Genomic DNA, 13,117 nt, shown 5'->3' with positions numbered 1-13,117 from the left:
ACAATAGATACCTGTAAATTACCGCAAGAAACCCCCCAAAAACGATGATTGAAATCATAGGCGGATCCGAAGGGGCTGAGGGAGTTGAAAAACCCCGGTTTGAACCCGTGACCTCGCGATACCGGTGCGATGCTCTCACCAACTGAGCTATGAAGCCACTGACGTTGGGAGCTGGTCATTTGTGGGTTCTAAGGTTCCTGTGAGAAATGAATCAATGAACAAAATGATATAGGAAATGAATCATATACTTAACTGCGGATCATAGCTTTACTTGATTTCATATCCACAGTTCAGTATATGACTCATTTCATACACCACTTCGTTCATTAATAATAGAATGCTACTGTGTTGTGACTGTTTCATGTTTCATGTAGTTTGTTACTAAGAGTGACGTGGCACGGCTGAATATGGATAAATCGATACATTTTAATCATTGACCGTTTCACCCGCATCCCTGCAAATCTCATCTATTGCATAACACGCACATTATCAAAAAAGACACACATGGGCGAAACTGGATGGAGACTACAAGACCGCTTTTGCGAACATCTGTGAGACGTGGAAAAAAAAAGGAAGCATCGAAACCGCTATCAGTCACTCGACACCTCAGCCTTCCTAATCATTGTAGCCAACATTAGGTGATCGGCGGCCTTTCCCTACGCCACAGCAACACGGAAAGCCGAAATTTTCTAATCGGCTCCCTCTCTCCCCACGGAATTAACGAACGCTTTTCTTTCATTTAATTAATTCTTGTTATCCACGTTGCTATATCCCCATCAATGGCGACGCTCTATCATTTACTACATAAAATGCTAACAACCTTAGTTGACGAAGGGCTTACTTTCAAATTTCCGGCTTTGCGGTGGTCAATTTAGCTCATCGACTCAGTTGATAAACCCATTTTATGGTTGAATTTGGACCGGGATTTTGAAGATTTAAGCTATTTAATACCTTTTTTACAATGAGCCGAGGTAAAACCGAGGCGGCACAAGCAACGATAGCCTTTCTCTGTAAATCCAGATTGGCAGGTGCCTCCGTTTGCACAGTAGACTTTATCACAAGCGTTCTGGAAAGGAAGAAAAAAGAAAGATTACAACATTCCATTCAGGGGTGTGATCTTACTTAGCTGAGTATAATACGGGGGCTCTTAACGACCAATCAAAACAGTTAATACAGGAGTCCATAACCAAGGTGTTTCAATATTCGATGCAATGCAGCTTTTCAGTTTACGGTGTTATTTATTTTTTGATCGGCTACTGTTATTTTACGTTTAGCTTGGTAAATCTCTCTCGTAGCTACCTATTTTTATGTACAATTACAAGGAACAAGGAAGGGTCACGTTTTTGCAAACGTTGGCAGTGTAGCACTTACATTTCAACATACTTAACTATTAGAGGGTGATGTGAAGTGCTAGTTTTCTACCAATATGAACCATAAGAGCGGTAGCCCTACTGATGAAAATGGGCCCACACAAGGACAGAGAAAAACTCTGACCAGGCCTCGTCAGAGTTTCTCTCTGTCCTTGTATGGGCTCATTTCCATCAGTAGGGCTACCGCTCTTATGGTTCATATTGGTAGAAAACTAGCACTTCACATCACCCTCTAATAGTTATACATTTTTGAATGGACCATTGAGAAGGCTTGTGGTCGTCAGACCTGTATTCCAAATTTATATAACACCGTAATCTGATGGGCCAACTCCAACTGAAATAGGAGGGATTCACATTTCTAGGTCATGGACTTCTGGTTGTTACACAGCCGAGAAGGAATAAATATGGTAAAAATGCAGACTTCAGAATAAAACAACGCTTACCTTTTACCAACTGAAACCTTATGCCTTATTACGCTGAAAACCATGATTAGGACAGATGAGGACAAATATTTGCCTTAGTTACTGGTTTTGATTTTGTTGTTGTTGTTGTTTTTTTTTTCCCAGAGTCCTTTTATCGTCAGCCTGTATTTCACCTAAATTAGTTTGCACTTTACACTGGCCGCTAAAGGTCTGTCGTAGCCAAGGAGTGAATAACGTAATAACCCACATCTACTCCAGCCGACGGTCGTAGCGATCCCTTATATTTCGTCAAGTCCTTCACCCTAACCGTATCGGCAACAGATCCTCAATAACAAAAGACGTTGGCCATCCTAAATACAAAAACGATTATAACGTAAAATCCCACGTTAAAGTGCCCTCCCGGTTATAAGCCCCTGGATATACAAGTCCATCTGTCTGCTAACAAAAATATTATCCCGGATGTAGGCTTCCCCAGCCCCCTCCTCATATATAGGCCTATCTATTGTGTAAAGGCGTTCCTTTTGCGTTTCTTTACAAACAAACAAAAAAAAGTTATAGGCATAAACAAGTGGCTGTGGAGTTTATAACCTAAATTATATGAAATATTTGTTTACAAATAGAATTTTTATAATTGATGTTAAGCAATTCATTACTATGAGTTTCCCATAATTATGATAAAATAATTATCAATTCAGGACAGGGTAGGTGGTCGGGGGCTTTCCTTCATACCCCCTATAAGAGCGCATTGTTGATCACGTGGGCACACGGAATAATGTGTCATTATGCCCTTCTCTTCATCGAAAAAGGACGTCGACAACTGTTTTCTCTGTCTACGGTAACTTTTTCTGTTTTTTCTTTATTCTAATGTCTTCCGATTTGCCCCGGGTTTTGGTTTGGGGTCACTCTTTCGTTAAACGACTTTCTGCTGATTTAGAACGGGGTTTCCAGCAACGGGCTCTTGGCGATTTTAATCTTACAAGCCGTGCACGTGTTACCTTGTTTGGTCAGGGCGGCCGAACTGTTCCTAAACTTTGGTCTCACGATCTCCATGTAGTTTCTAGCTCAACCGCGGATATAGTTATACTAGAAATTGGTACTAATGATCTGTCTACCGAGGAGCCCTCGCTTGTAGCTTCGTCCATTGAAGTTTTGGTTCGCTTGTTACACGATCGCTTTTCGGTAAAGGTGGTATGTGTTTGTCATGTCATCCCTCGTCGTTCGCCATGTGCTTTTAACGACAAGGTGGTCGTCTGCAATGAGTTAGTTCATTCACTTTTGGAACCCCTTCTCTACGTTTTTTGTTGGTTTCACAAGGGTTTTTATAATAAGGCTGGGAAATTATTGTTAGGTGATGGGGTTCACGTTAATCGTTTAGGACAGTATCGTTTATATCGTAGTTATCGTGGTGCCATTTTGAAGGCTTTGTCTTTACTTTGACTAAGCTGTTACCGGCCACAATTTGTATTATTTCATAGACCTTGACCTTAGGTATTTTCTTTTTAGGACATTTAAAGCTTGAGATTCGATCCAATACAATTTTATTTTGACGAATTCGATTGTCTCTTTCATTTATTCCTGGGACGTCGCTACAAGTTGATCTTGTTTAAGGGCTTAACTGATCCTTAATTTTGTTTAATTATCGATCCAAGCTAACGGTATTTTTTAAGGGCTTTCCTCACTGTTTTACTTTTCTTGGGCTTTGATTCAAGTTGATTTTATTTTGATGACTTTGATCCACCGTTTGATTTTATTGGGTTTCGATCCAAATTAGTCATATTTTGAGGATTTCGATCCTCACTGTTTTATTTTTCTTGGGTTTTGATTCAAGTTAATTTTATTTTGAGGGCTTGGATCCACTGTTTAATTTTGTTGGGCTTCGATCCAAGTTCATCTTATTTGGAGGACTTCAATCCTCACTGTTTTATTTTCTTGGGCTTTGATCCAAGTTGATTTTATTTTGAGAGCTTCGATCCTTACTGTTTAATTTTACGCTGTGTCTATATGTCCGGCAGCCGGACAGGTTGTTGAAAATACTCCGTGTCCGGCAGTCAATTTTTTTTTAAATTTTCAGTTAATAATATCAAATCCTTGTTCACATGGCTGAAACCGTCACTATTTCCACCGTAATGTGAATTGTAGTGTGCTCGGCACCCGGTAATACTGATGTTTTCAACTTGGAAGCTCTCCGCGAGCTTCCGGACAGGAAATCGTAAATACTCCGTGTCCGGCAGTCGAACATTTCCCGAATATTAAGTTATTCCACTCAATATTTCCAATATTTCCCGATTAGTAAGTCTTTCCAATTCAAATATTTGAGTTTAACCATCCTAGGCGACGCTGTTCTTGTTTACACGTCTCAAGGGTACGATTACCATCGAAATACTAGTGTTTTGTTTCTTCCGGGAATTGCAGTGTTTTAGATTAAAATTTGCAGTGTTTTTCCAACAGCTTCCGGACACGAAATCGTAAATGCTCCCTGTCCGGCAGTCGAATAGTTTCTCAAATGATGATGATTTCCAGTCCATACTGCGTACTCTTGGGAGTTTAGTTAGGTTTGCCTGTTTTGCTTCATGTCAGACATCACAAAATGCAAAACATTTTGCAACCAGTCACATGAAGTACATTTAATTCAAAGTTTCATGTCAACCTCCTATTATGGATTCGAATCTTTCTCATACCATTTGATTAAACAATTTTGAAGCTGTAAAAATAATTATTGATGACGCTGCTCAAAAATAATTAGATAAGGTATGTGGGGTTCGTAACGAATAATATCGATTCATACATTAGACTGTACTTGTTTTACTTATAAACATTGGGCTTTTGCTGAGACTGCGCAGTACGGACTTGAAACATCTTTCAGTCCTTCTATCCCATAGATTCATGCTGCACCCCCCCCCCCTCGCCCCACGGGTCACAAAGGGTTAGGGTTAGGAGAGAGGGAATAAGTGTTAACAAAGAGAAATTATTAGAAAACATATGTCAGAATGCAAGAAACGCGGACCGGACTTTAACATGATTCTTCAAAATTTCCTAGGGGAGGGGGAGCATACCCCCGGACCCTGAAAATATATACATGTGTATAAACAAAGAGAAATGTATGTAGTTTTACCAAATCGCAGGCATGCTCGATACAAAGACATGTAGAGCGAAATAGACATTAAAGAGAAACTGTAAATTGACAGTTACTTTGATGATCACGTTGTGCGTGAAACTCTAGATAACTTACAACTTTAATCTTAAAGTTTCTGTTATAAATACAGATATTTTTTGTCCTACCCTCGGCAGTCAACAATAACCATAAGAACAACTTCATTAGCGTTACCATATCAGTTACATAGATTTTGCTTCTTGCCACCTATCAGTAATAGAGAGCGACAACGGTGCGAGATTATTACAACAGTGAAATAGAAATTAGTTAGGAAGTTCATGTTCTTTAACCCTTTTCATACCGAAATGGGTGGGAGGGGAGGCAGATTTTGCCGGCTTTGCGGACTGTAAGCATTACCAGCCATTAATGTAATTTCCTGACTTACGCCCAGCAAAACATCACGCAATGTGTTTCGTAATTCTTATTTGACAATATTGTAGACAGATGTCGTCCGTTCAGTATCGGAAAAAATGGACTCGAGGCCGGAATCCGCCTTTCGGTCCCAAAGAATCGGTGTGAATAGAGTTACTTGAACTTGTTTTTGCAAGTTTTACAAAACCAGTTTCTTGCTTTAGGTTTGCTACTTAAAGACGAACATGAAAAGTGATACCACAACAAACAGCGATCACAAGCAATTGAATCCTGGTTGTCCTTTACCGCCTTGCTACACGCCTTGCAGTACCAAGCACTTTCTTCTTTCCTCTGCAGTATCTCTAGAATCTGGAACCATGTGTCTTCCGTAAAGAACTTTTCAACCCGGAAAATGTCAATGTTGTCCCTGTCACGTACAGTGTCCGGTATTAAGTGAATGTTCGTCTGAATATCGTCATTGTCCAAAAGTCTCTTGCCACTCAGTGCTTCAGCAACCACTATCCTTTTCTTAGTGACACATTCCAGTATCATCCTTTCCTTGTCATATGGTTTCAATTTTTTGTAAGGTAACAAATTGGTCCCTCCACTTTCCTCTTCTTAGTTTTAGGTATGCCAACGACTGTTAGTTCTGCTCCTTTTGGGCGTCCACCTTTCATTACTTTTGGTGGCATTTTAATGTCACGAAATCCAGATGTTGGCGTACATTCTGAGGCTTCCTTTGTTAGCCCATTTCTTCCATTCAAATGTTCGCCAGTCTTTCCGAAGGCGTCGTCACTCTCTTTCTCGCATTCTGCATCTTTGGTTTCGTATCTTGTTTTTCTCAGTTCCTCACTTTCTCCATGAACTTCTTGTTCCTTTTCAGTTCCCTTTACTCCGTGTGTCTGGCTTTTTATGTCGTTCATGCCTCTTTTTTCTTTCATCCCTTTAGTTTCTGTTTGCGCAGTATGTTGCTTCTTTTTTTCATTTACTTCTTGTTCTTGGCTTTCACCTGTCGTCCACTTTTCTTGTTCTCCTCCATCTGTCTTGAGTTTTTCTTCATTTTCTCCACTGTCATTCTTTATTTTCTTTCCCTTACTCTTTACATGGGTTTCTCTTCTTTTTCTTTCTCTACTTATCTCTTGAGCCATTTTCTTGCTTTCCCTTTCTTCATACGTCTCTGCTTTTCTTCCTTGTCCTTTAGCTTCAGTTCTTGCTTTCTTTTCCACACTTTGTCCATCATTTGTTTCTTGTCCTTTCCTTTCACTAGCATTTTCCTGTTTCTGTTCCTTTCCTTCCGTCTCCTTTCCATTTCTCTTTCGTTTGATTGTTCTTCCACTTTCCTTGTCTTGAGGATCCTGCTTTCCAGCTCACGAGTGACTATCCCTCTGTGCAGATATTCTTACCTCTCTCCCCAAACTCCAGTACATTGCTACATCTTCCAACTGGCGTAGGCGTGTCGTAAAAGTACGCATACCACCTTCACTTGCCAAGGACGCAAGGGACTGTGCGATTCTCAGGGCTTTCCTAAATTTCTGTGCTTGAGAAAGAATTGTTTGTTTATTTTCTGTCAGTGTGACAGTTGTGTGAGACTGGTCCAATTGTGTGCTATCGTCACAACTGAATCTCGTCTCTGCCAGTTCTTCATAATAGGCCATGGTCCATGTTTGGTTTACTAGGGTGGATTGAAACAAGGGAAGATTCATCATGTCTCGCACTTTGAGTATGTGTCGGCACGGCAGTCCCATTCGTTCCGCAGAAGAGCGTGTACACGAAGACGGAGTTGCAGTTATGAGGTCACCGGATGACTTTATTTCAAAGGTCTCTCCAGGTTTTCTTGTGACATTCTCTGTCTTGATAGCATTTGAAAGGTCAATTTAATTTGAGTACGGACAAACTGGAAGGCGTATGGAGTTAAATGCTGTGCATATTGTTGAACGCTTGGATCACAGTGTTGGTTCTCCACCGGTTTGCGTGGCAGTGCCATCAGGTAATGGTGATTACGTTCATTTCGTAACGTTCTGAGGACGGAGAAAAATTCGTGAAAAAACTGCAACAGACTTGCGTACTTTGAACAGACGCTTTTGATTTTACTGAAAAGGGATTCGAGACGGTTGTTGGTGTTTTCTCCAAGATTTAGCGCTTCGTCTTTAAAACATGCCACCCACTGATGTTTTATTGGCAACCAGTTGAGCTCTAGGTACTCGATGACGCTGTTAAGTTTCGTGGCTTTAATTTCAGCCCAGTGTCCTTGTTGGATTTTGCATACGCCAATTTGGAGACAAGTTCCAGACATCGCAACCTTTCGGCAGATGTGATACCTAATTTGTCACTGGTAATTTCTCTGCGAAACGATTGTAGGGTGTGATACAGACAAATGTTAAGAGAAGCTTCCGGGAAACAATTTTTAAATGCATCCCTTTCAGTGAAGTCCTTGTCTGACATTATCACCTTAGTATCCGTCCAGTGGGGATTAAAACGCTTAAAGATGGTGACTGCAGATTGGATTACTGACTGTGTCTCTTTTGCTAGAATAAACAGTCCTACTATTTCACTTGACCCGTCAACGTCAACGGCCAGAAGCAGATACAGAGGCATTCTTAGATCTAACAGCTTATAGGTGGCATCTACCATTATCATTTCCGGGAACTTATTGTACATGCTGCGCATGTATTCGTCTTGGTAGACGAGGCCCTTGAAGTTGTTGTCCTCATCGACTATAACTTCAGTAATGGATCCTTGTTGCTGTCTCAAGAGGTTAGTAACGATTTCGAGGTTGTTCTGATCGTTTTCACTTGGTGTTCTTTGTTGAATGTCTTTCAGCATTATTTTTTTACCAGACTTCTGTTCAAGTTTATGTTGAAGCAGTTTTTTATTCGCCTTGAGGTTAAGGGCATCCTTTATGTCCTTTCTTACTTCTTCCGAAACCGCTCTCTGCCTGGGTAGGTGAGCATACAGCTGTTTTGTCAAGGCGTGGTTGTGCCCCTCATTGACTCTCATGACTTCAAGAGCTTGACCATCGGATTACAATGACAGGTATACTTCAAAGGGGCAGCCTTGGCGAAACGATTTTGTTTTTCTTGTGCGCTCTTTTGAGGCATTTGGTCGCCCTCCAAACTTGCAGTATAAGAGCAACGAGTAGTACTTGAGGGAAGGTTTGGCTGCAGCAACTCTCTTTGGTACACGCTTCGATGCTGATGTTAAATAGCGAGCATCCTTGTTGTACAACTCACAAAAGTTGGCATCTTCAAAAGACTTTTTAAAATTAAGAAAATCTTCCAGCTCCATAAACTTCTGTCCCACGTAGAACCTGCAAGCACTATCTGTGTTGTTGGCGCTAGGTACTGAAGTAACGGTGGGGTCCGTTTCGCGATGTGTGGCTGGGTTGTCCGGTGACTGATCGACAACGGAATCCTCGTTGTTGGCGTCCTGAAGTCTCTCCCTTATTTCCTGTTCGGTCGGGTCCTCGCTAATGTCATCAAAGTTGGCAGTGTCCCATTCAAGGTGTTCACGCCCCTCCGCTTCGCCACGTCCAGGCTGCATGTTGGTGGTGTCCTTTATGTCTTCACCAACTGCTATCTTTGAACGCTCTGTGGTGTCAGAGTATCCCGAGTCATCACCACTACAACCTTTGTCATCGTCAGCAGATATTTCGTGATCATCAGTTTCTTCCTCTAGAAACCTTTTTGGGCTCCTGTCATCCGAGCCCTCGCTATCAGAAAAGGCGTTTGCACCTGAAACAGCTTCTTTGATGTGAAACTGACGATTGACAGTGGAATCCTCATCAGGACAGTTGGCGGCCTCCACAGGTTCCTGGGCTATTTCGTGCTTGGTTGGGTGCTCGCCAGTGTTGTCCGATATACCAGTGTCACAGTCTTGAAGGTGAGGTCTCTCAGTCGTATCAGGTCGACGATGAATCTTGGTGGTGTCCTTTGTGTCATCACCGCTTTCTATGTCTGAATACTCCACGGTGTCAGAGTATCCCGTCACGTCGCTACGACAGCTTTTAATATCGTCATCAGAAATGTCGAAAAGATCAATGTCTTCCTTTAGAAACCTTTTGGGGTGCCTCGACCTGTCGCCAGGGCCCGCACTATCCGGAAAGACGTTCATACCTGAAACAGCTTCTTTGCATTCAAACTGACTATCGATGATCCCCAAAGAAGCTACCTCAACCCTATTCTCCAGCAACCAAGAAATAACCTTGCTTCTCATAAAATCAGAATAAGAAGTAGGGTGCAAGATCCACTTCAAATCATCTGGAAACTTGGCGTTGTTAACAAGAAATACATCTCTCCATAGTTTAGGAGCACAAGAAGCAATAGCTGCTAAGAAGATTACCGCAACACCACAAACATTACCACATGTCTGCAGAGGAATATTTGGCAGACATTTGCAAGAGCAAACGTGGCTAACTTGAGACTTTTCTTCGACATGGCCCTGCACAAGTCCTTTGAAAGACTTAATGCCCACATTAGCCTCTTCATAAATCAGTTCCACAATCGGAGAGACTAGTTTCTTCACATCTTTTGGTGGGGTCCATCCGGCGGTGTCACAGTAGAACCATTTATTTGTAGTCAAATCTACCTACAACAAAGTCCAGTGACAGCCTGGTTCCTGTGGTGTAGAAAACTGTACTTCCCCAACCCTGGACTTAAAGACATGGGCAAAAAATGTGATGCACCTCACACTGCTAATCGAAAATTCATGTACAACTTGACGCAGGTCTTTTGTGCGCATCTGGAGAAGGTCGTTCAGCATAAACACCATCGTCTGTTTGTTTGTGGATTGTAAGATCTTTGTGATACCCGCTAAAATACTGTAATGCAGCCACCTTCTTCCAGCAATCGTGGCAAGATCTGAAGAGAGGATAAAGTTATTGTTGTCTAGTACGGCATGCCCATCAGGAGAGTTGACGATCAAGTCCTCATACCTGGCCATATCTTCCTTTGAAATAGAACACTTTCCATTGGGGACCGACATTTCTTTTCTCGGCCAAGATTTCTCCTCTTTGACTCGCATGGAGATGTCGCGTAGTTCGTGGATTTTGCATGATGTCCAGAGATTTCTTGTCGAAAGTTCCCACATTGGATGAAACAGCTCCATATTTACCTTTCTGCACTATATCTTGCATTTCTTCGCAACACGTCAAAGAAGGCATTTTCTCCAAAGTTGACGTATCCGTTACCTTTTTCCTCGGCGTAGCTTAACAAAGCCTGAAAGCTCCCACAGCCTGTTGTACACGAGGATAGTGTATTTGTGCCGTTTGATATCTTGTTGTCAAGTAACACTTGTTGTGTTCAACAATGTCCTAGAAACAATTATTAACACTATAATGTTAGAAAATAAAATGAAGGAGAAAAATGGCAAGTTGCAGTCCACAGAATCCCACTAATTAAACTGGACTCACTGCACACGATCTTCCTCCGCATTCACAATAGCTGCTATGAGAATGATTTCTAATTGGTGCCGTATTGCAAACTTACGGTTTCCAATACGGAAGGTTTGATAAGATAGGCGTGCTTCCTCTTACAAAAGCAATGAGAAGTTAGCATATGTCATTTAATTGTGAAGTGATGTCAAATTATTTTGTTTACTTTCTTATACTTTCTTTTAACGCAGCGTTAAATTAATGGCAAGTGAGTACTGTTGAACTCTTACTATTCTCCAAATACTCTTTACAAAAGCATCATCACGATTGTATACTAACCTTTAACTTTGGATCCATCGTGAAAAATCCTAAAATAACAATAATAATTATAATAATCGGACAACTGAGGGACAACCTAGTTGTTTTGGATAGGAAATGCTATCCTGAAACATGAATGCGATTTCCTTTGCATGGAGAAGTTGCTGCTGATGATAGGTAAACAGATATAACAAATGGTGTGTAACCATCAACTAACGAGAGTAAGAGCATTCAGACAAATCAAGTTTACTAAATATGGACAGTTGTTTCAAATTCGCGCGCTAAAAGATCAACACTCGAAAAGTACCATCCCCGCTCCACTACACCTTTTGACCAGCCTACAAGTAATAAACTTTAAACTAAGCAACCTCTAAAACTTTTGAGTCAACTATTCCAGGGTATATAACTCCAGAAAGGACAAAAAATGGATTTCCAGACGAGGAACATACACTGTAAGAAGTGTACAGTACACCAGGCGAGAGGAACTGGGCCGAGTTGTTACCCTGCCGCGCCCCAGTGGGATGCTCTCATATTGAATGAAAGGTGATGCCCGAAGTCTCCCTTAGCGATGAAAATGCCGGATTTTACTCCAATTCTGGTTGTTTGGGATGAACCGGAAACAATTTTCACTGTCAATGTATCTTTTGGAGTTGCAATTTAAAAAGAAAGGAAGGGGAACATTGTAATGTCTTCATTTGCTTACTTTTAGCTAACATTTATCAGTAGTCTTAAAGGGGAATCTTTTAGGGATGAAATAAGCTCAAGCCAGACTCAGGCTGATCTCTTTTAATGTGCCAGTCAATTCCAGCTGTGTCCACTTTCCCCCTACCCCCATTACTGGGACATTGTCCCAGTAAGTCCATCACAGGGTGGGGGTTATTTGCCTCTTACCAATTTACCCCGGAGCATTTGACTATCTTTTAATTCTATTTTTCAATTGGCATGGAATTGACGGAATTCCCCCTCCTCCCCCCGGAACCAAATTAAGCGGACAAACACATCTCACACAATATCTCAATTGGCAAACGCAGGGTTTCTAATTTTTGGCCAGGACATTTTAGTGCAACCCATCAACATATACATATCAAATCGCCAACTAGTCAATTTTCCCGGAAGAGAAAGAAAACAAATATTAACGGCAACCTCCGTTCGGCTCACAGACAGCAGTCACAACACCCTTTCCTTTCGCGAGTTCTGGCATTTATGGCGTGCATAGTGTAATCAAGCCTCAGCTCAGCTACATTAACAACCCCAAATAAACAAGATCAAATGTGTGGTCCTTACCTTCAGTCTTCTTTTCACCTTTACTGCCCAGATATAGCACGCCTTAACCTCTCAATCTCCTGCGATCGGCCACTCTTCAATTTCCCGCTCAAATTAGGTCACGCTGGGTCAGCTGATAAAGCGTGACCCAATTGCCCTTTCATTACACGACATGTCCGGAAGTAGTTCATATAGTATTTTTATGTACAGAGTCGGGAGAGTCACATAAAAATGAACGCTAGCGCAAACAGTTAGCCATGTAAACAAGATCAGCATCGCCAAAGATGGTATAGCTCGAAAATTCGACTGCCGGTCATGGAGTATTTACGATTTCGTGTCCGGAAGCTCGTGGAAAACATTGCCATTCGTGGCAAAAACACTAGTATTTCGGTGGTAATTGTACCCTTGAGCCGTGTAAACAAGAACAGCGTCGCCTAGCATGGTTAAACGCGAATATTTTGTTTGGAAAGACTTACTAATCGGGAAATATTGGACTGCCGGACACGGAGTATTTACGATTTCGCGTCCGGAAGCAGTTGGAAAACACTGCAATTCCCGGAAGAAACAAGACACTAGTATTTCGGTGGTAATCGTACTTTTGAGCCGTGGAAACAAGAACAGCATCGCCTAGGATGGTATAGCTCGCATATTTTGAGTGGAATGACTTAACACTCGGGAAATGTTCGACTGCCGGACACGGAGTATTTACGATTTCCTGTCCGGAAGCTCGCGGAGAGCTTCAAAGTTGAAAACATCAGTATTACCGGGTGCCGAGCACACTACAATTCACATTACGGTGGAAATAGTGACGGTTTCAGCCATGTGAACAAGGATTTGATATTATTAACTGAAAATTTAAAAAAAAATTGACTGC

General features: G+C 41.6%; 1 protein-coding gene across 6 annotated transcripts in view; it reads right to left on the bottom strand.

Moving 5' to 3' along the window:
• Nucleotides 1-13,117, bottom strand: part of LOC138029767 (protein kinase C-binding protein NELL2-like) — a 60,108-nt gene that overhangs the window by 17,036 nt on the left and 29,955 nt on the right. For all 6 annotated transcript variants that reach the window (XM_068877589.1, XM_068877588.1, XM_068877590.1 and 3 more), the window contains exon 3: nt 952-1,066. In XM_068877589.1, the coding sequence (XP_068733690.1) occupies nt 952-1,066 (115 nt within the window). The remainder of the gene's footprint in view (nt 1-951; nt 1,067-13,117) is intronic.

Source organism: Montipora capricornis, chromosome 13 (assembly GCF_036669925.1).
Source record: "Montipora capricornis isolate CH-2021 chromosome 13, ASM3666992v2, whole genome shotgun sequence".
Classification (NCBI taxonomy): Eukaryota; Metazoa; Cnidaria; class Anthozoa; order Scleractinia; family Acroporidae; genus Montipora; species Montipora capricornis.
This window is presented reverse-complemented; position numbering and strand designations above follow the sequence as displayed.